General features: G+C 37.6%; 1 protein-coding gene across 2 annotated transcripts in view; it reads left to right on the forward strand.

Moving 5' to 3' along the window:
• The window catches only part of tmeff2a (transmembrane protein with EGF-like and two follistatin-like domains 2a), a 71,550-nt gene that overhangs the window by 12,626 nt on the left and 34,193 nt on the right, over positions 1-24,731 (forward strand). For both annotated transcript variants that reach the window (XM_065292548.2, XM_065292549.2), the window contains exons 3-4: positions 15,841-15,970; positions 23,764-23,790. In XM_065292548.2, coding sequence (XP_065148620.1) covers positions 15,841-15,970; positions 23,764-23,790 — 157 coding nt within the window. The remainder of the gene's footprint in view (positions 1-15,840; positions 15,971-23,763; positions 23,791-24,731) is intronic.

Genomic DNA, 24,731 nt, shown 5'->3' on the forward strand with positions numbered 1-24,731 from the left:
TCCAAAGGTCTGATGCTCGGTCATTTATGTGCACTTACTGTACATTGCTTTCTCGCATGATCTCTTCTAATGGGCGGGTTATTGCTTAGCCTTAATTTTTTTGTTTTAGGCCAGTTTGCAAGCTACTTTATAGTGTTGTTCTGGCATACTGTTGATGTGTAGCCTTTCAGCGTTAAAAGGCTTTCTCCTATCCCATCATAAATATGCAGAGACAACGATGAGCAAGCTATTTGCAGGCTGATTTCCACCGAATGTGTAAGTTTTGAGACAGTAGTAAAGCAAAGTGTTTTATTGTATCATCCAGACCAGCACAGCAACGTTGAGCTATCTGTTTCTCCGTCCAATGGCAGACTGTGAGGAGTGTTAAGGAAGGCTTCATCTGTTGACACTGGAGCCACAGAAAGGACAAGGTTCTTTCATCTTCTCTTTGCTTTGCTCTCATGCTCTCTATTCCTGGTTGATACACTATCCCTCCAACCATTCTCAGATGTCTGAGGTGTTGCCATTTTTGACTTTCGAATGTGGTCTGGCTGATGTAACAAACGCTGTTGGGATTGAGTTCTAACCATGAAGCAGCGTTCAAATGAATTTACCCATGAGAAGCAGCACGTCCTTCGGTTCTCCTTCAGCGTGAACTCAGGACTAGCAGACAGTGGCAGAAGGTGGACGCCTTCCCTCCGGGCCTTCGGCTGCCCATCATCAGAGCCATTTTCAGCCAGACCTCTTTGCATATATTTCCATGCATTTGTGATCCTTTTATCATCCAGTCACGTGGTTTCGCTCAGACTGCAGACGGATTAAAAGTGGGGCTTTATTCCCTGGTGCAATTAGACGGTCCCTCTACAAATCTGAGACAATGAACTGTATAAATCATTTTCTACAGGTCAGAAGCAAAATTTGAGTATCAAGAATTGGCTTCCTTTTGAGTTATGAGTTGAAATTCGATTTGAATTGGCCAGGCCTTGCAGGATTTCAAAGTGGAATGATGGGAAAGGGCATCTTAACACAGAGGAATTTCGTTAAATGTTATGACAAACATAAATAATTACTTCATTAGTTTAAGTCAAATTATGCATATTTATTCCCTGAAACTGTATGCAAAATGCATTTTTACATTTCATATTCATGATTAAAATTGATTGTTTCAATCCATTGTTTGGAAAATATGGTCAAACTCAACTGGTGGGGCAAAAAATGTACCTAAAAAAATAAGGTCCATATTTGACAAAATCATGAATTGAAACAAACATGCATATTTTAATAGAAACCCAACCGTTGGGTCTATCCATATTTTATTAAAGTTAAAACCATCTAGCATTTTTTTAAATGTACATTTCACAATTTAAAAACTGGATCTGGATTTCCCAATCCTTAAAATACTCAATATGCTGTGTACTGTATGTTTATCCATACTAAAATGTTTCATTCAAATCTGAAAAATAAATAATTCTGGATAAAACAATGCATTTAAGTGAAACGCCCAAATAACTTGCAGAGGTTTCATTGATTTATTTAGGATGACACATTAATCCTTACTTGCTGATGTGATTCTCTATGCCACCCGAATAGTATTTTTTTCATTCCATCCTATCTTTCTAAAACCTTTAAAGCTTTTTCTTTTGCTCTTTTACCTCATGTCTATCACCCCTAATAGCTTTCCTCCATGAGCTGCATGCCACAGGAGATAACTTTCACCAGTATATCAAAACTGAAGCAATTAAAATCCGGAAGGAAGTTATTTCAGAGTTGAATAGGTCTAGTTCCCTGTAAAACAAAAATAATTCTGGTGGGATTTACAATGTAGGCACGCAGATAGCACCTGTTTTTCCTCCTAGCTATGTTAGATGGATGTGTCATACGTCTGTGTACTCCGAGACCCTGCACATGGCATGTGCTAGACATGAGATTGGATGGCGAGTTGGCAGCTGGTTAGGTGGGGAATCTCTAGAGGTGGGTGATGTTCGTTTGCACCCGATGCCGCTCAGGACAGCAGCATCTGTATCAGTCTCCGCGCGGCTCCCCTTCGGCCTGTCAGACGCTATTACAGAAGAGCCGTCTCCCCTGACAGGGCTCCGAGAGCTCCTTGCTGGGTACAGCTTCGCTCTAATCAAGAGCAGACTGCCAAGCGGTTAAGTAGGCAGGCAGCAGCCTTCCACCCTCCCCACTAGCCCCTTCTCATCAGAGGCATGCAGCACGTACCATGGCATCCTGGGAATGAGGAATGTCACTCAGTCACACAATGTCAAGCACGTCTCTGACTGAAGGGGGCAAAAAATACATCATCTAGACGTGCACCAGATTCTTTTTTTTAGCTTCGTGTTTGTGCCTCTCCAGGATATCTCACCTCATCTGTTTCTATTTTTTTCCTCCCATGGCCCTATCGGCCACCCTGCCTCTGAGCTGTCACAGATAATGTGCTTCTTTAAAAAACAAGGGTGGAATCGAAATGCACCAAGATGCAGTTGCTCCTTTACTTTGCCAGATGAAATTTAACTTAAAGCATCAGTTTGGACAGCTACTTCAAACTCTCGCTTATATTGGACAGGTCTGCTTCATTCTGTCCTGTTTTAAGTCCCACTGCTGAAGTAGGTAGCATCCAAAAGTTTCACAATGAATAGGCAATAAATCAAATTAACGCAAATTACAACTTACAAAGCAAAAGTGATGCATTAAGCAACCAAGAATGGAGAGATACTACTGTGAAAAAGGTTTTATCTGAGACATTGCAAGATTTTAAAGGCTATTAGACTAAAATATCTTTCACCCACTGAGGAGATTGTCAACCTGGGAACTAAAAGCAATCAGAGGAACGAATAAAATGTGAGTGTTTGAGTTCAGTAAACCACTTAAGGCGCTTTTCCATTGTATAGTACCCCACGATTTGGTTTAGTTTGGGTCGGGTCAGCTTACTTTTGGGAGCTTTCCACTGGGTGCAGTACGTAGTACTCAATACTTTTTTTCATCCCACCTCGGTTGGGTTTCCAAGCGACCCGAGCTGATACCAAATGTGACGCGAAAACACTGTAGATCACTGATTGGTCTGAGAGAATCGTCACTACCAGCATCATCGCTATAATGTAAAAGATTAGCTTTACCTTAGTGCTAGCTTACGCTGTCTTGAGCAAACATGTTGTCATCTGTGCTCTGCTATAAGCTCCCAAACTCCCTTTTAGCGATGAAAAACATCCACAGGTTGAGAATCAAGAACACCATAACAGTTTTTTCCAGACTTGCAGTTTGTGGCAGAACATTCGCGACAAGCACGTCAGCATTAAATATTCTTAAATGGAACTTCAATAAGGAGCGTCGTTGACTGACGCCACGGGTGTTTGTACAGAAACTGTCATGTGAGACAGAGGTAGTGATAAACGCGAAGTGCAAACATCTATTTGTGTTGGCCAATTTTACTGAGAAATAAATGAATGTATGGGAATGTACAACAACGCTCTCACTATGATGTCACAGCAGTAGACAGCGCAAATATAATGGCACACCCATAATCCCTCCCACTACGATGTGATGCTAAATTTGATGGAAAAGCTAACCACGCCAAAGTAAGGGGAAATGACCCGACCCAAACTAAACTAAACTGTGGGATACTATGCAATGTAAAAGCGCCATTAGATTATAAGCTTAAGACGTTGAAAAGTATCACATACGAGTGAATATCTACATGTACAGTTGGTGTCCTTGCGCAAGACTCTTTCATTCACACTTTTTCCTCAGTTTAAGGTCAACTCGTCCCATTGGTACGGAACTAATGATCTGACAGAAAGGCCCAGTTTTCCATCGTCTTTCCCTTGAGCTTTTACTCTGTCACAAACACTGTGCCAGACATCCATCACTCCATAGACCCGGCTGACAGGCCCACTGAAAGACCCTATCTCTGTCTTCTGTCAGGAACCAGAGTTGTTCCAAGTGATTGAAACATTAAGGGGTGAATTCACTAAACAGTTGCATGACTTTTGCAGGGAACAAAATTGCCACCAACAATCCATTTTACCAGGCGCTAAATGATGTGAAATAGAACTGTGTTGTATTTTAAAGTTGTTAGATCTTTTCAGCAAATAATGAAAAGACATTGACTTTTAATGATGAAAAAATTATACTGCCTTAAAGGAACACGCCCAAATTTTTATTCACCATATCCCCCAGAGTTAGATAAGTCCATACATACCTTTCTCATCTCCGTGCGTGCTGTAACTCTGTCTGACGCAGCCATCGCTAGCTTAGCTTAGCACAAAGACTGGAAGTGAATGGCTCCAGCTAGCAAACTGCTCTCAATAAGTGACAAAATAACGCCAACATTTTCCTATTTATGTGTTGTGATTTGTATAGTCACACCGTGTACAAATAACAAGGTCATGTGAGACACAGCGATCTTTTAGCACGATACATACTGGGAACTATATTCTCAGAAGAATAAGCACTGCTACATGGGCGGAGTGATATGCACAACTCTGACCGAACTATCTGCTCCTCACCAGGGGCTTCTCGGGTGCTGCGAGCAAATCACTCCGCCCACGTAGCAGTGCTTCTCCCCTCATTCGATTGGACAGTGGAAAGATGTGAATGACGTTGGCTGCTTTTCCGCTCTCAGTGCTCCTTCAAAAACGTGTGCTGCGAACAGGCGGCAAAAAACGCAAGGCATTTGGCGGCATAAACAGCGCGCATGCACTCACCGCCCATAGAATATCATTCAAAAAAGGTGCCTGCAACTCCCATAAACGAGTTTGGTGTGATTGGCCCCTAAGTGTGTATTAGTACAAGTAAACGATATGCAAAAGGTACATACCCCAAAGTAAACAATGACGCGAGTTATCATCTCCAACGTAAATCTCTTTTCTTGGACTACAACAAACACACGGATTGTAGGACACAGTTAACTTCCTGGGATTGGTGATGTAGTCAAGACAGACATTATCATAATTCCTCCCCCTTCGGACTTACAGCCTGTAAATTAACTCCTGTTAGCACTGCGTTGTGACCGAATCTTTCACGTCAAAGGTTAATCACAACATACAGATTAGCTGGCCAATCAGAGACACAGAGCATTTCAAATCCGTGCATTTCAGGAAGAGAGTGAAATCTGAAGAAACAAAAATGTACGGTATGTAGAAAATAATGTGTTTTTTGTAATGAAATTGCTTAAATTATATATAAAAAACTTAAAATGATATATAAAAATAAATGTCATTTATAATTTTTATTAAAAAATTATACACATTAATGATACATTTACAAAATGCATGTGTAAACTCATGTGCATTGCATCACCTGTAGAAAGCAGAGAGTGAAATATACGTTAGATTAGATTTTTTTATTGATCATGGCTGCAGTTTTTCAGCAAATATATCCATGTGCATGGTGTAGACAACTACTTTTAACGCTAAAAGCAAGTTGATCATAGAAGATCTGCTGCATCCTCCACAACCTTACAATGAGATCCAACTGCTAGATTAGTGATTAAGGTATGTAAATTTAATTCAGCACAGATTTGTATGGCATAATAAGTCTAAATAAAAAATGTATCTAACACTGCATTAAAAGTTAGCCCTCAGCAATCGCAAGTCTTCTTAGTCCAAGAGCCACTTGTGACATCTGCCATTTTCAGGTTTTAGGAAACGAGGTTGAAGTGCCGCAGATGTCACATGGAAAATACTGGAATTCCCAGAGACAATGTCCTGACATGCTCCTTCCTTTTTTCCTCAGGGCTTGGACTCCATATTTGACAGGTTTTTCTCCCGATAAGGATCAGCCAATGTTACTGATACGCGGCCGATAGGCTTTACGTTATCTTAATGGATGAGAAAAAAACAGCGAGGCAGACATCACGTCTGTGTCTGTCTCTTTAAATGTCAGCTTGAGCTCTGCGTGTGATCTTTCCTCTGTCTGTTTGCAGTCGCAGCCGTTCACTCCCGATGCACTTTAAGCATCGTTCTGGCCTCTCGTGTTTCTCGAGACGTGCTGTTTCAGCCCCTTATAATGCACCCAAGGGTGAAAAGAAACACCACATAATGCCAAATGAATCAAATGGATTATATCATATTCCACGATGCATAATTAACTCACAATGTTTCATCTCAAGCTGTTGTGTACCCACTGGAAGTAGTCAAGTACACACGTTTGCTTTCTTACTCCATATCAGATACTCCTTTAGCGGCTCTCGGCCTGCACTCAGGATACTGTTATGTTGTGAGTACGGCATGCTCAGATTTCACAATCCTTTGCCAGTATTCCTATGTTCAGAGTTGCATGCGATTTGCATGACGTTATTTTTCACTGATTTCAAAACATACAATTTTACTTTTTAAAGTTTGGGGCATTGAAGAGGCCACAGCTGTTATGTACACTATGCATGTTTCAAACAAAACAGGAGTTTTAAAAACAAATGGAAACCTATGAAATACATTGAATAGGGAACAAGAATTGCATTTGATGTCCCTGGATAAAAGTCAAGTGGCATTTCCTGACAGTGCTGTTATAACATGTCAGCACCTGTTACTGTAGTTTTACTGTGACTGTAGCTGTTCCATATAGAGAGGAACTGTAGATGCAGTCAGTCTTATCAGTCCTCCGATCTCCTCTGCTGCTCACTGTTCAGTGTCTCACTTTAATTGCCTGTCTTGGTTCAGTCTAGCACCGCTGGAGACGTTGTTTTTTTTGTAGAGGCTAAGGCAGCACGCGTGGTGCCTAGCACAGATAGATTGACTTGTCAAAGAGAACGACTGATTTGTGCCGCTGGATAGATGAATAGATCAACTAATAGATGGACTGACTGATGGACGAATGAATGGCTGGATTGAAAAGAAAACTGATGGATGGGTAAAAAAACAAGGGATTTATGGGCTGCCGCGTGCTCAAGGCTATTCTGTAACGTCTAATAATGCCGCAACACTTTTTCTTGCGCTTTCTGTCTTTTGACTAGGTGTGACTTCAGTTTCCGATAAAGTGTTGTGATGTGGTAACACAGGTGTCTGTGTGTTGTTTGCTACTGTCGCTGTGCATCTCAACATTTCGACTCAGACTTTCAAATAAGTAAAGATAATGAGGATTTTTTTTGCAGAAGCAGGGAATGTGGTTGTCACTGGTATCTGGATCACAGCACCACAGCAGCCCCTGCAGGATGAAATTGCAACTGCAGCGCATCAGATGAAGGTCCAGTTAGTTTGATGGATAACGTACTGCAGTTTTTTCTCAGTTACAGAAGCTAAATACTTTAAAAGGTCAACGTAAAGATGAGTCTATACAAATATATGTAGTGCACACATGCACAAATTTATATTTAGGCATTTGGCAGAAGCTTTTCTTCAAAGCGACTTACAGTGCAGGGACATTTTTATCAGTATGTGTGTTCCCTGGGAATCAAACCCACCACCTTTGTGATGCAATGCTCTACCAACTGAGCTGCAGACACACAAATAACTTTGAAACAGTTTGCTGTTTACTTGACTTGGGGACAAAGTCGGCAGATAAAGTATAGAGGGCCACTTCATGTATGTAACAAAATGAAAACAGTAACAGTATGCGAAAACTTAGATAAAGTATTTTTTTGTAATTTAATGATTTCTAAAAAATCTTACAATCTTACATAATATAAAGACTTTCTGTGAAAATATAACCTTAATACCTGTTTCAATGTTTGACAAATATGCTAAAATACAACTTTTTGCTGCACTAGATACTGTAGTATGTACTGTATGGGCACAGTATGCTCAATGAGCATAAAATACCTAGAAAATATTCTACATATTTGTGTAGTATACAACAGAGTTTATTGCTTAGAATATTATATCCTATAATGATGCAATGCACATTACCAACATGATAGTATAATAAAAAAAACTTAGCATTGTATATTGCTATATTGCTGATTTAAAATATGTTATTGCAATGTAAACTTGACAAAGTTTTGGTGATAATTTTTTATTTTATTTTAGTAAAAAGCTGCCCATGTGGCATTACCAAGATGACCGCCAAGTGAATAGAGTTGCCTTAAGGACTATATAGCTGTATAGAAATATGTAACTGTTCTTTTTGTTTATTGAGTGCAAACATTTGTTTTTATATGTCTGGCCTCTGTTGTTTAAGATTGTTTTTGAACACACGCTGTTCGTCCTTATGGCCGTCACTTATAGCTCTCTTTATCTCTGAGGTCGTTTCATTCCTGTCTCCCACTCACTGTCTGTTTTTATTGGATTTTTTTTTCTTTCTCTGGCTAAATCATTTAATTACAAAGATGTATTGGATTGTGATAATCATATTTTTTATTTGTACTTCAGGATCTGCTGTTACTGTTGTACAGCAGACAATGTATAGTATAAAATCAGCTTTTAAAACCTTATTCAACACACACACACACACACACACACACACACACACACACACACACACACACACGCACACACAGACACACACCTCTTAAAAAAAGATATGTTAGTATAGTGTTGCATATGTCATGTAGTGTCATACTGTATGTCATCATCATTTCATTATCAGCTGGCACAATTCCCAGTTTGAGTCTCAAATGGGTCGGAAGGCCTTTCTATGCATGTTCTTACTGTGTTAGCATTGGTTTACCCTGCACTCTAAGAAGGGATGTGATGATTTTTTTACACATTTTTTGTGTTGTGCTTTTTTTAACACGTTATGTGTAATTGTGTTGATTTTGTGTTAAAATAAATAAAAGTAAAGTTAGTTAAAAGTAACACAAGATGTGTTGTTTCAATGATAACAAAGATGTGTCTATTTTGGGACAACGTATTTAGGGCCAGATTTACTAACAGCTTGCGCCAGCGCAAAACACCATTTTGCCGTTAAATAACAACTGTCGGGGGATTTACTAAAGACACGCTGTCAATACTTAGCACTGAAAAGGTGTGGTCTACTTATTTTTGTGACTGACCTTATTGCATATGCATTTCTAGGAGTTTCCCTGTCAGATGCAATATATACAAGAGAAGATTTAAATGATGGTATTTGCGCTAAAAAATCATTTTGTGCTTGAATGGCTGTAATTGTTGCGGATAAGAGGAGGCATTGCAGTGATCAGAGAGCGTGTGGTACAAGTGAGAGGATTTTTTCCACATGTAACAGTTTATTTCAAATGCCAGAGGAACATATTATTTAAAAATATTGTTTGCCAAGCCATGTAATTTTTTATTTGCTGGAGGAAATTAAAGAGGCGTCACGAGGAGAAGTCACACAATATCAGGTGTTTCCAAAGTTCTTTTAAACTTACAGTTTTTTTCGATTGCTAAACGACAGTGGGCACAACTGGAGCTACATGTGCAAAACTCTAACTACAGTCTGAACTACCAAAAGTCACCTGAGCACAACTCTTAACACATGGCTCAAAACAGCTCCGTGCAGCCAAACACTAAACACAACCCTCACTGAGATAACACACACTGTCACTCACAACACACTGAGAGGAAAAACACTAACATCAAACACCAATACACAAAATACTAACTTTATATCTTTACAGTTTTAACAATTTCAGTGATGTCACACCAAGTAATGTTTTCTTTAAAGAATGATTTATTTATTGATTTATCACAATATTTTTTTTAGAACATCATAATTTTTTAGGGTAAATGAAAATTAGCAGATTGCTTCAGTTGTCTGTAGTAATTTACGGAATTACAGTAATGAGAAAAAAGGTAGAAACTTAAAGTACATGAAAGGTAATATTATATATAAATGAAATATATATATGAAATTGGAATTTATATTTACAGTTTTTTACGATTGCTATGACAGATTTTTCAATACTTTTAACAAGTTTTCAAAACTCTTAACACAGTTAGCACTACATCCACCTGAGTAAGCTATACTCTTAACACATTTCTTGTTGGTTTAACACAAAATGCATATAATTAACACAAATTTAAAATGCTTGAACTTCTTTTACAAACAAGCTCAAACAAGACCAAAACAATAGATTTTTAAAGTCAAATTTACAAATGCTTTAACACAGCATGTCAAAACAGATAACATTATGTGCTAAACCTCACTTATAGTCAAAGTAAACGGCTGTTTCTATGATTACTTGAAACATAAATATTTTCCCTGTATTTTATTCCATTGGGATTGAAAAACAATTTATTGTACCAATGCAAATATATAAATCACAGCTGATTCCCACCTAGGAAACACACTCAGGTTCTTTCAATTGCTTGACCATATGGTATACAATAGAGTAAAGAGGACCTCTTTAGGTCGATCTTGTGTGGAAAAGCAACAGTATGAGCAACACAAAAAATAAGATATATGTCTGCACAAGTCAACGGAAGACCACCAGGACAGTTTTCCTCCAGTCCCACCTGGATGCAATAGATGGTGCATTCCCAGACATCACACCTGAACACTGTCAAAGGTGGATAAGACATGGCAAAAGATTATTTCCAAGATGCCTTGCCAGAGAAGATATCAGGTGTAATGTTAATGAGAACATGTGACCAAATAGAAACGCAATAGATTAGATTATGAGATTTTCCGTTTACTTTATTTTTCAGTGGCTTTTTCTGTTTGTAATTTTGTTATTTTTACTTTTTTACTGTAAAAGGAAGCAATATTGAATATGTTTGTTATCTTGCAGTAATGTCCTGTTGTAAATACTGTAAAGTCTTTACTGCAGCAATTCTGTCTACTTTTTTTCATAAACCTTACTCTAAGATAGATGATTCATTTATGTCTTGAATTGCTGCAGCAAAACAAACATAAGGCATGCATTTACTAAACCCAACTAAACAAAAATATAAACAAGTTTTCAAAAGAAACTGTAGTGCAAAACTCAGTCGTTAATCAATACAATCTACTGTCTATTGTATAAGGACAGACTTACACATAAACTTATGCAGTTTTTGTTTTTCCACCTTATGTTTGTGTTTTTCATGACATTGTGTTATGATTGACTAAATGTTTCTGTTGGAAGATAGCATGTGTTGGTGATCTGGTATAACTAGTTGATTCTGAGACATGTTTACAGTGTTTTTGTAAACAGTGTGAGAGTTTAGTTTACAATGTGTGATTTTGAGGATAAAAATAACTGTTTTGCCAGTTGTGTGTTGTAGGTGTGTTGGTGCGTTAAGAGTTTAGAAAATTTGTTAAAAGTATTGAAAAAGGTGTCATAGCAATCGTAAAAAACTGTATATGAAATTGCAATCAGCAGTGTTTGAAAGGCACAATGCTGAAATCAATTGTGTTTTGAATGTGTGATTCACAGTTTTGACAGCAGTGTGTTAGCATTTGAACAAAGTGCTGTAAATCCACAGTGTTGTGCAGGTTGTGATTAAAGTCATGGAATAAGTGTGTAAAGTTTTGAAAACTGTGTTCAAGCAATGAAAAACGAACTAGAGTTTGGTCCACATGAACTGCTGCTGTGCAGACTGTAGTTAGAGTTTTGCACATGTGACTCCAGTTGTGCCCACTGGCGTTTAGCAATCGAAAAAAACTGTAATATTTTTGTTCTTTGCATTGTACTATGGCTTTATTAGCTGGGATATCACACCCTGCATTTCCAAGGTGCTGAACTCAAGCGCATTAGGTGTTAGTAGATCTCCTGCACCTGCAGGGGAATTTAGCTCTGCTTATTTGCCACCAAGAATAAATTTGTGCTGCTCTAAGTAGATTGCATTGGTCCTTATAGAAATCCGCTGTTGCGCCTGTGTTATGTAATTTGCGCCTTTTTAGTAAATAACCCACAGATACCACTCCCATCGGCACTTTTTTGGAATCGCGCTTTCACGCTAATTTGCCCCGTTTAGTAAGTCTGGCCCTTAGTGTGTTGTCCCAAAACTAACACTGATTGTGTCAAATAGAAAGAAATTTCTTGCAAGTAGCAGAAACGCTCTTAACCTCCTAAGACCTGAGCTTTGTTTTGGCTTGCATTTTAGCTTTTTCTTCCAGCTCTTTGGGGTTAGGAAGAACCAATAAATATAATAACCAAATATTTTTCTTTGAACATGAATCAGTGTAATTGTCCAAGTTTGTGGACAACCGGTTCCAGTTACACAGAATTAAGTATTATGGTGCAAACAACAAAAAATGTAATGTCCACGTATGTGAAAGGTCCATATTCTTATTGTTTAACATGTATGAGAGACAGAAAGTAGTGCATTGGAGTTACGCATATGTTAAATTGATCCTGTAGCAGATTTAAGGCTGGATTACATTACCTGAAAGTAAAACGTTCAAACACTTACAAGGTGTAAATGGCTTTATAAACCAAACTAGTGCATACATCAGCAATAACTTGACTGATCCTGACTGATGTGTGCTGATCCTGTTGGTCCGCAGTGGATTGCAGTGTAGTTTGTGTAATTCAGTTATTGATGAAGAGGACAGGGACTGTAAAGGCATCCAGTGTTGTTTATAGGAGTTTGTGGACAACACAACTAATTTGGAAAAGATCAAACTGTTCCCGCAGTAAATAGTCACAAAAGTTCACTACTGTATATCAATCAACATGCTTTTCAACTTTATCAAGGTCTTTCCATTTCATCAAAATACCGCTGCAGTCTCCTGTGACCTGCAAGTAAAGAGTTGTTTCTCTGTGACAGGTGGAGGCAGATCACTCTATATGCTCTTTCAACTGTTGCTGACAAGCAGTGCAGTCATTACTCACCCTGTTCCCAATTACCCCATTACATCATAATCACCCACTATTCTTCTGAAAGATAAAGTTCTAATGCCCTCCTTCCCCTCAAGGGGCAAATTCAAAAGTGCCAAACTGCAGGGGCTTGGCAAAACAGGCCTTTCTCAGGGCATGCTGGGGCTGCCTGAGGCTGGGCAGCCTTTCTCGCTATTGCATCATGCCAGGTCTAAAAGATTAATTGAACACTAGAAAATTGTTGAAATGTCATGGTTTAAAAGAAAATAGCAAGGTTTGAAAGCTCTTAATATCCATTTATTTTTCCCTCTCATTCTTCTGAATTGAGATCAACTCAATACTTTGCCCTTCACTGTCACTCTATCTTTCTTTCATGCTTCATCTCTGGTTTTATCTCCGTTTTAGTCATAGTGGAGTACTTTTGTCAAAGAAAACAAAAGCCTAATTTGACTTTGGTTTGATAAGGAAATTCCTATTTGAAAAAATAACATGGTATTTCCGTACTTTCAATAATTTCCTCAGGCCATGTTGTAAGTAGTTATTTTGCAAAGTTTTTCCAAACAGGAAATCCAGTATTCGCACTCAAGGGTATATTTAAGCAGGTCCCGGGGGTACTTGGAAAGTTTTCAGTTTTTGTTTGCTAAACCTGTGAGTCTTTGATACCTGTAAGGTACCTTCTCATTAAAACTTTTTACAAATGATGCATTCGCTCGTGGGCGATGTTTATGGTTGAGCGTCTAGGTGTTTAAATTTCTCAGTACAAAAACTGCAAATGACTGAGTCTACTCTTGTTTTCTTAAAAGTGACTTTAGTTTGTTTTGATTCTTACCATCTGGGGTGCATTTGTGAATAAATTTGCTTTCAGAAAGTTTTTTCAGAGAAAGTTTCTCTATGATTGCCGCTAGACCTGTCAGAACTTATGAAAGTCAAACAAGCTTAGGTGGCTTATTAAAGGCAAAGAAAGCTATAGCGAGTCTGTTTTGCCTCATGCATTATTAAGTGTTTTTAGTTTAAACAGAAAACAATTATACTTATTTTAATTATTAAATTCATAATGCCAAGTTATATAAAGTGTGATGTAAGTCAAAGGAAATATTCCAAGGTAAACTTGATTCTAATGGGGCTGTGGGAATAAAGAAGGTAAACACAATTTACATTACACTTATTACAGAAATACCCCTCCCCGAACAATTTTATTATTAATGCTTCTAGTACTGTCCCAGAACTTATTCATCATCCGATAAAGGATTATAAAACGATTAATCCTGTATATCTACCCTATCTTTCTTAAGGTTATTTTTTTCTCTATTTTACTTATACATCCATGTCTCCATCATTCTGTCCATTTCCTGTAAGCCCAATTTTTCCCTTTTCTTCCTATTTCATTCTCCCTCTCTCTGAATCTCCTGCCAGGCCTGGCTTTGAACTCTCCCATCCTGCGTAATATCGCTTCTCAGCCGATAAAACAGCAAGTACAAATACCGCTCCAGAATCGATGGGCACAGTTATTCTTGTGACCCCTGCCAACCAGCTGGCCATCGGCCACACAGTCCCTCGGCCAACATGTGAATTGACAGGCTGCTGCTATACCTGCCTCTCTATGGTATTGACAAACCCTGCCTGCTGGATACAGACACAATGTGTTTCTGTGTCCAGGTGGATGTATGTGTGTGTTCGTACTGTAGTCAGACTCTTCCAAAATATCTGCGTGAGGGTTGGAACGGCTTAGTTTTCCACCAGGCCACCCAGTGTTTTGCAATATTTGGGTTTAACTGAGATTCATAAAGATTTACTGTAATGTTTAATATGTGCATTGGTGCTTTGAAATCACATGATATTTCTAATCATCAGCTAGACAGATACATATTCATAAATTAAATCTAATTGTGCTAAAATATGTGATATTGCTGTCATTGTTTAAAGCAAGTTTCTGTTTGTTTTCTTGGATATTGCAAATTTATTATTCCCAATTATAACAGTCATAAATTGTGCCGTAAAAGGGTCCAAATAACCTGATGTCGAGACTGATAGATTTTATGATTAGATTTTCCTAAGTGATTTCATATTTCATCATACTGTATTACTGTTTTTTCAGCTGGTTTGGGAACGTGGGCAGTGTGGTTGGCAGGCTGTATTTCAGCCCCCAGAAGCTTTATTCACATTCAGATCACATACGGCTCTGTATCCTCTGCTGTAAACTCATCCAAAACCCCAAAATAAAGAGGTGCTAAACATCACAATAAAGCCGTGAAATTTATGTAGGTCAATTTAATGCCTAATTTTCTGCTTAATATATATATAAACATGAAGGAAGTTTGTGTTCTGTCTTAGACCTCTGTAGCTGCCTTATGCTATACTAAGATAAAACTCATCCGTTTTTTACTTCTTTTTGTGCATTGAATGAGCATGAAACAACATTACATAGAAAAGCTCCCAAACCTACCATAAACAAAATTATATTTATACATGATTGTCAGGTTTTATCCATTTTATATACCTTAATTTGAAGTATTTGCATAAAAGCTTGTGCCAAGAGATAATGAAGTCATTTTTGCCCACTGCTTAATTTTTTGAGTAAACATCTAGAATTGGCAGCATGAATTTAACAACAACACAAGTGGTGTCAAAAGCTCTTGTTCAGTAAAATATTTATAAAATATTTACAGATTGATAACAGTGAGTCAGTGGCGGAGTCTTTAACAAAGTGTAGGTGCCTGCAATTTCTTGGCATTCACAGCTTCATTTGACAGGGTGGTATTAAGAAATCATATTGGGTAAGAAAGACGGGAACAGAAGTCAGGAATAGACTATGAATCTGAAGTGCTTTTGCATATACTCTCTTAAAAAATAAAGGCTCCTAAAGCTTCCTTTTTTGGCTGTATGGTTAAAACCTTTAACATCCTCAGAACCTTTTTGTTGCACCAAAGAACTCTTTGTAGTGAAAAATGCTCTGCAATTATAAATAAGTACGAAAGAAATTGATTAAAAGGTTCTTTGGGAACCAAAATAAAGTTATTTTGTCACATCATTGTAAAGAAACCTTTTAGCACCTTTATTTTTAAGAGTGTATGTCAGCACGCAGCCCACTTTTGCATTGGTGCCAAAAATGTATCACTGATTTATTATCAATTTAATATTATCAATAATAGATTTTTAGTCCAAGTTACTAATGCTTCTAAAAACAATCTACATCTCATTAAAAAAAAACTTTTTCTTTCTTTCAGTGCAACAATGATTATGTTCCAGTGTGTGGCTCCAACAATGAAAACTATGAAAATGAGTGTTTTCTTCGGAGGGATGCCTGCAAACAGCAGACTGAAATTCTGGTGGTCTCTGAAGGGTCCTGCCCTGCTGGTAAGTTCAGTCAGACATTCGGTGTGTTTCCTGAAAGCCTATCAACAAACAGAATGTGTAACTGAGAGTATAAAGTTATCAGATTGAGCTGAAATATAATTGATTTATCCCTGACATAGTATGTCAATAAGGATGTTTTCTGCTGGCCAGTAGTTTAGAATATCACTTGCCCTGCCAATAATTGTCATTTACACTCTTCTGGAGAAATTAGCCTACAGATTGCTCACTCAGTGTTGTCTCTGTTTTTCCAGAGAAAGTATCCTAACACCAAAACATATGATTGACTTAGTCTTTAAATCAGCGATGACAGCACAAGATAAACGTAAATCAGAATCCAAATGATTTGGATTGTTTGAGGTTGATGTGAAAATTATTTGTATGTGGGGGGGAGGTAAGGTTTGTGCTTATAGAGCATCTGGAGAATGAAATGTTCTCCTCTTGCTGTGTGTGCCTGTGTATTTGCAGGTAAAGTCATAATTCATTCACAGCTGGATGTTGTCTCTCATCTATTCCTGAATGTGTATGAACATGTACTTGTCTGTAGGTGTTCTGGAAGGTAAAAGCTAATTTAGAAAAACAAGCAGCAGAAAACGGGCAGATTATTTGTCTTTGTCGTTTTGATGCCGCGGCATTGAACTACATCGCTTGACTGTCATTTGTTGTATTTCACTCTTGACATTCCTTCATTGAGTCCACATCATACTGGTGCTGTTAAACTGAACTCAAACAATATTTGTTCAATATCTTTTAGCAGTGTGATGCCCTGAACCTCGCAAAGGCTGGCAACTTTAAAAAAAAAAACTCTGACGGGGAAAGAGAGTTAACTTATGTTAAACACAGAGCTTATTTTTTTCAATAAACCAAAAGTCTATCAGAAAATGTAGTTGTTTTTTAAAGAACCACTGTCCTACTAACATCGGAGTGGGCCTACAAAAATATTTCATCCCTGCGGCACTGTATTCCAATGAGCCGGTGTAGCACATAGCCAATCAGGAATGTTAGTTTGAAAGTGTTGCTCATCTGATGCAACTTATAGTATATAGGTGTGCACAATATTGACAAAATATGCAAAAACTACCTTTAATAATGTGATATACAAGGCGATACAGTTATGCTTTAAGCTTGTACTATCAATAATAATAAAATATATTTAAAGGGGACAGAGAATGAAAAACCATATTTACCTTGTCTTTGTTGAATAATGGTAGTCTACCCGCATTCACGAACATACAAAAAGTGCTAGACATGCTAAACATCTCAGTCTCATAGAAATTCCAGAAAACGGCCCAATCTGAAAAACTGACGCTTATGACATCACAGGCATCTCCCTGCCCCTCCATTTTAAAATAATGGGCTACATTTTTTGAGTGGTAGCAAAGTCACCCAATCAGTAATGAGATTGCAAGTTAAGCAATAGGTGCAAAACCGCGGACCCTCTTGATGACGAAAATGACGTCATGCGGACGGCGCGCATACGCGGACGTCCCTAGTATACTTTCAGCTTAAGGCATTACAGACCCAAACAAAAAATGTGTCTACATGTCACATCACAGAACAAGGATACATACCCCGTTCAATCATTCTATGCATACATTTCTCTCTTTTTCTCTCTGTCTCTCTGCTATCTGCATCGACCTAAAACTTTGATTATATGTGACTTTTTGAAGTATTGAAAGTCACGTTTTTCATGATTGCATTTTTTAAACTGTAGTTGGTGTGTAATGTTGCTGTTAGAGCATAAATAATCGGGTTAGAATTCGGGTTTGGATGTCAGTTTAAGTATTGGTTATTAGTTTTTGCGTTCTGATTTTTAAACCATTGTTGCTTGGGGTTAGAGCTCGGGTTTGGGTTACTATGTCTTTATAGGTTTATACTTTTTGTCTCCTGATTTTTAAACCATTGTCGCTTGGGGTTGGGGTTAGAGTTGGGTTAGGATGTCATTTTATGTAACAAAAAGTCATTCTAACCCCAACCCCAAGCGACAATGGTAAAAAATTTGGAACAAAAATTTAGTAGTTAACGTCCTGAAGCAGCATGATCCTGCCGATCGTCGCATATGTTGACGTCGCATAACGTGACGGCATCATTTTCCGGGATGCCCTTTGGTCTATATCCAACGCTGAGGGATTAGCATTAAAGGTAATGGAGTTCTCATTTCGTCGATATAGTGAAGCATAGGGGCAACCTTTGCGTCTTCATACTGACGCTGAAGGCATTTAGACATGCTTCAGATTTTGACCCCTGGGGAGTGAGAATGGTTGCAATAATACCTGCAAATTAATAAATCTCAAAATTAAATGGCAAGCGATATATTTTCTTTAACAGAATTCGCTTTTCAAAACCTACAGCGAACGGCGGGTTTGGATTACAGCCCTCTACTTCCAGGTTAAATGACGTGATATAAGAGTTTTTGACTAAACTCCTCCCACTGGAATATGTCAGTCACCAGCTAAGCTAACGGCGAGCTAAGCTGCTTTTGAATCACAACACACTAAACAAACTACACAATCAGAACTCTTTACGTATTTTTGAAGGAGGGACTTCGTAGGACAAGGAAGACATCAGCCCGTTTAGGTCAGTGAAAACAGCGGTATGGAGAAAAGTAAATTTTGTGAAAAATACTGCGTTTTTTACACACTAAACATGAACACGTACACACCGTAAACACAATCAAAGCTTCGAAAACACAGGAAAAGCGTGACCTTTAAAACATTCATTTATTGCAAACCATTGCGATTAGCACATTTGTGATGTTTAGATCTTGAAGCCCTAGTATAAATCATATGATTGATTTACACTTGATATACTCTACATAGCTAAGTATAGTAAAAAGATAACTATTCTGCCGAACTCGCATCTCATAAGCAAACCTTGATGTTTCTGTTTGGTAGGAACCGATGATTTTTGCAAATTACTGTTGTGTATCTAGTTTTAATTTCATTCTTATTAGATTAAATGTAAACATACATTTCAGATAACCATGCAAGGGATTAAATCAGTCTTTTGATTTTGCATCAGTCTTTTGAAAGCTCAAATTTACCTGCACCCTGCTGAACGGACTCTTTTTATAAAGACCTATAAATTAGTCCAGAAGAATATATTCACAGCCTGGAGAGAACTCTACACATTCAGGCGCACTAAAGCTCATGCTGAGGACATGGATGAAAGAGACAGACAAATAGACTGTCTCAGAGTCCCGATGCTTGTACAAGCTCATCTAACTCTTTGACACTGATTTCCTCTTCACTAATTCCCTGCCAAATGATCCAGCAGTTAACAGATGACCTACAGAGATAAATGAAGTGTATCGCACGCTGTTTTCTTTATTTCTTCGTTGCTGGTTACAGCATTCACCTTCGGTTTTCATTCATTCATCAGAATCAAACCAAAGGTGAGCACCTTTAAACAACAGAAAATAAAGCATTGATTGTAAATAAGCTGAGACGTATTAAATCCTCTTATATCAATGACAGTCATGATGATTTAGTTTTTAAAGAGTATTTTCCACCTTCTCTCTGGCCCTAAGAAATAAATGGTTCTACTGCACTTCTTTCTGCTAGGCTTTTCAAAAACGCCCCTTTAGCTTGTGAAATAAGCTCACACACTGGCATGCAGGTTTGCTTTTCAATAAAGTCTGCATTACATTTTGAAGCAATTGAAATATGCAGCACATGATCAGAGTCTTTGTTAAAAATATACTTCAGACACGCTTTCCAAATCCTGTGATCCATCACAAAGACAGAGGGGTGATGCTGGTCTTAGCGGCATAATGTTTTACAACCATTTTTCTTATACTGTCATTCTGCTGTTCAGGATTAATGTCATTTATTTCTTATTTTATTTTATTATTCTTATATTATTTCTTTTTGACAGTTGATGTTTCATAGTATATCAAGCTCCTACATCTCCAAAGGTAAATGAAGAGTCTTCATGATGTGATCTTTTTAATAGATGATTTCATTTAGTTGCGTGGTTGGTAGTTGTGTGGTAAGCCATACAGTACCTTTAATGCAAAAGTATAGTAAATTTTAAGTCTGCCTTAGTTTAGTCTCACATAGCCAGACGTTCCGGCTGACAGCAGAAGGTCTGGACTTTATAGTGGCTCTTTAATTGGACAAGAAACCGCCCAAGAGGCTGCCTGACTGACATATAAAGCAACAAATCACTTTGTTTCCAGACAGACTGATAAAGAATACAGAAACGCATGTCTCCTGGAAATCAGATGACGACTTTAACTCTTAAAGTGTTTCCAGTTTTGTGAAAACCTTATATATTAGACATTCAGCCAACAGCCTATGGGTGTGATGTCTGAGACAAGTCTGATCCTAATCTGATTTTCCAGATCTAGCTTCTCCTCATTGTCCATCCCTTAGCCTTATGCCTGGGTTTTGATGCTATCCATGGTGCTGAAACCACTCTTTGTTGATGTTGAATGCCATCGAAAGCATCATACTGATCTGTTTGTAGTTCGTTTTTATAATATACTACTATAATACAGTCACTTATTTCATGCAAGTTTATAGACCGTTTCAGCAGTAACAACATAAACAAGCGGATGTCGCGGTCCGCATGTAACTTACGGTAAACTCCGCTAAGAATCAATAACAGCAAAGTCCTTTAAACGTAGTTTATTTATATAACAAGCAAAAAAACAACACATAGATTACATAGGAAACCAAAACATGTGTTATTTTCGACGAGGCATTTGTTCAAGAGATCAGTTTAGCAACTAGTCAGACCATTAAAAAAACGAAACTGGAAGTAAGGTTCGGATCCAGACGCGTATCACGTGCGTCCGATGAAACCGTCTATAGTCATAATTAAACCTGTAGGTAGTCGATAAATTCAGTGTCATTTCCAATAATATTGGATAATATTGAACAATGACTACAGTCATACTCTAATGCCATACATTTTATTGCTATGGCCTGTTAAAGTCTTGAGGAGCAACTTGTGAGTCAAATATTGAGCCGTACTGCTGATGTGAGTAAGTATATCCAATGCCTCTTTTCTCAGGCATTGATAAGTGGCTATTTGCCTTGTGAATGGTAGCGGGTTCACCGGCGTGCCACTGGAATATCACTGTGAATAATGCACTGATTAAGGAGACGGGCCAGCGCTTATATTGAGTTTTCAGCACGGCGTGAGCCAGCTAGCCATTAGCTTAGTGGTGCGTAACTGTGGAAAGGAGAAGTCATTCCATTTTCAACATTGGAAAACGAGGTTAAGATAGCCTTTCTGCATAAACACCCAAAGCTAAAGAAGTTTTCATTATGCATGAGTAAGGTTTATGTTCGAAGTAAAGTCTTTTGAATCTTTACCAAATATCTTTTTTATTACATTCACATGTGTGGGTAACTGTATGGGTAACAAAAAGAGTGTCTGTAGTGCTTGCTACTGCTATAAACAGTAAAGAGATATGTTTCTGTAAAAAAAGATAAAAAGGATTTTTGCAATGCATTAATTTGCTTCAAAACCTGGTACCAATGTGTAACCCGATATATATTTGCCAGTCAAAACACACGTTGTTTTATTTTTAATTGTTAATTGTGTGTCGCAACAACGGCCGTGGCATGTTAAATCACAGCTGCTTTTGTCACTGCTGACAAAGACCATCTGCCTCGGAGCTTTGAGCTTCATTTCACTCAGCCCACGGCATCATGGGAGCCAGAGGAAAAGTGCAAAGTCACCTCATCATACATTCTTTCACATAAATAACAAAGTCAAAGGAGATCCATAACCTGCTGATACCTCTGAGTGAGGAACAAAGGTCTCATACACTTAATAAGACTTGTGTCGTTGTTCTGTGCCAGCAGACTCAGCAGAGGCCAGTCTCACAGGATCAAGTGTGTGGACAAACTGACTGTTGGTCTCGCTTTACTTTTCCTGCCTCGCTGTGAAATAGTCTTTTAATGTACTTGGGAACTTTGTGAGTTTTGAAGAAAGTTTGTAGAAAGCTTTGCTGTTTGCTGATGCTTCAGGATGAATTTATCTATTTGTCTCTTTAGTTTTTATGGTTCCATTACTAGTTCCATGTTTTATAGAACCTTATTAAGACAAAATGTTAAATTCTCTCTTATTTTTATGTTGCTTTGGATAAAAGCATCTGCCAAGTGAATAAATGTTTTAAATGTTATAAGCTCGGCAGAAAAATACATAAAAATATTTGAACTGATTTTGGACTGAAAATTATTATAATTTTGCATCACAACCAAATCTGAGAGTTGCATGTGGCCAGAGTGAATTTGTCAGATCGTCAAAGATAAGAGGTGTTTGATATTTTAAGGAGTCAAGAAGGTAATTGTCAGGCAATTTGACAAACTGAAGTAAAAAAAAATCTGTTTTTTTTCATTCGCCCTATATGTTTCTGTAAATTTAAATGTAAATATTGTGGTGACAAAAACCTACAGACCTGGACAAAGTTTGAGCAGATGGGTTATAGCTTTCACAGTTCAGGCTAAAGCACTGAATTTAAATCAAACAAATGGAGAGAGAGAGAGAGAGAGAGAGAGAGAGAGAGAGAGAGAGACAGAGAGATTTTCTCCCTTGTGCAGCATTTTATAGCTCACTTCTGCCTACAGAGGCCAGATGGGTCACTGATTTACCTCTGACTCTCTCATAGTGATCTACAAACAAAAAATACATCTCTGTAAAGAATCGTGGTATAGTTTGTCCAGAACCCACAATAAGAAACAATTTAAAAGGATTTAATCTGTATAAGTACAAGAGCAGCTCAGATGTAAAACGTGCATCTTGTAAATTATCAGGCTCTTATTTTAAGGTTCAGTAATTTCACTTTAATTGCAATGAAAAGGGTTACTAGTCAGAAATTAAAATGCCTTAATGTCAATTTTTTTCTTTCACTGCAAAACCCTCTAAGTGCATGCAAACTTTTTGGGCAAAGACCTCCACTAAAGAGAAAAGAGAATGTCCACTACTTTGCACAAACAATTGCAAAATCAATAAAGATGCAACAAGAAACACAAGTCAGAATTTGACTCATTACCTGTCATCCTTTTTTTTTTTTAAAGTTGCCCGGCAGCATTTTCACAAAAGTTTAACAAAATGCCTTCCAGGAACTTTCTTCTAAAAATATATAAACATACAAATATATCAAATGAAAGAACAGACCCCCTGCTTTCAAACAAACAATAAACAAACAAACAAAACAGCAACAACAACAAAATCCTATCTTTATTTTTTTCTCTGTTTAAAAACTCTTAATATGAGTATTTTTCTTCAAAAATAAAGCAAAAAGCTTAAATAATTGCATTTTTGATGAAGGATTTTTTTTAGAGATCAGATTAAGAACGATTATCAAAACATACACGGAGTGCAAAATTAAGAAATACTGTTTTTTTATAAAATTGGGTAAGATTATCTAATGGATAATCGCAGTATTACAGATTAACTCATCAGGAACAAATTTTTTTCACATTCATCTTACGTGCACTTTGAGGACTTTGCTGAAAAATCGACATGGCCTAAGGTTGGGATTAATCAGATTTGAAGTTAAAGTATTTAAAGAAACATGTAATACGTGCCGAGAGCATTTGGTTCTTTTCAATCTTATTTTTGACAGAGGTGGCATTTAGCAGCTTTTGCATCTGAGCTCTTCAAATATACCATGTGGTCTCTCAGCCATAAAACGACTTTCTTAATCATTAATGATCAATTAAAAAGAAATAAAATGCAGTAAAATAATGCAGTAGGTAGGCTTTGTGAATCATCTGTTACGTTTGTAAGAACAAGACATTGACATTGCTTTAATGATCTGCTCTTGTGTTTTACAGATGCTGGTTCAGGATCAGGAGATGAAGGTAAGACAGATTAACTAAAAAAAATCCCATTTATGCACCTCGATGTGTGTGTGCATACTGCTCATTAAATCACTGTGCACTTGTTTACACTTCTTCCCAGCTGATGCTCATAAGCACACACACTCACTTCCTATCAGGCTGTCAGCAGTCATCTGCTACTCTCTTCATGCCACCCACTGAAAGTGAGATTCAATTACACCCACTCACATATTGTTCAGAGAAAAGGAATTATTACACTTTCCCCCCAAAGTGTGATGCTTGACTGACAGTACAGCATTTTGCGGCTACAGCTGTATATTTGCATCACTTGAAATGTGTCACTCTTCTTTGATGTAATCTCCCTTTGTCTCGACCCTTTTGTTCTTCTCTCTCGACACAGCCAGCCACATCCTCTGCTTGAGTACAGTACTGTACCGTACCGCATGCTGCTGGTTATTGTGTTGTTTTGGCAGTCCTTTCCTGTTTGCTAGATGGTGTTTGTGCTTTTTGTAAATAGCAGTTTATACACAATCACTGGTTGTTTGTAAAAAGCATTATTCAGATGAAAGAAAGTTGGGAATTCCTTTTACGCAAATGTACGTTTGTGATTTTAATTCATCAAAGTTCGTTAAACACAAACTCTGTAAAAAATTATTAAAGTAAACTACCTGATTATCTCTGTTGCCTTTGTGTTACTAGGAATTGAAGCCCCTCAGAATAAACATACAGTATCACCTTATTTAATAACATCATCAGTATAATAGCCTATATATAATCAATTTTAGTCATAAGTCTTGTTTACTTCAGTGGGTTTCGTAATCCAGATCACATGACTTTCCATAACACTCACATTCAGACATGAAATCACAGATGTCCTTTGTTTAAATGTAACTCAAACATTGGTTGGAAAACAAATCTCATCCAAATAGTGCTTATGAATAATGCATCTGTCATCCAGGTCA

This window comes from Paramisgurnus dabryanus, chromosome 15 (genome assembly GCF_030506205.2).
Source record: "Paramisgurnus dabryanus chromosome 15, PD_genome_1.1, whole genome shotgun sequence".
NCBI lineage: Eukaryota > Metazoa > Chordata > Actinopteri > Cypriniformes > Cobitidae > Paramisgurnus > Paramisgurnus dabryanus.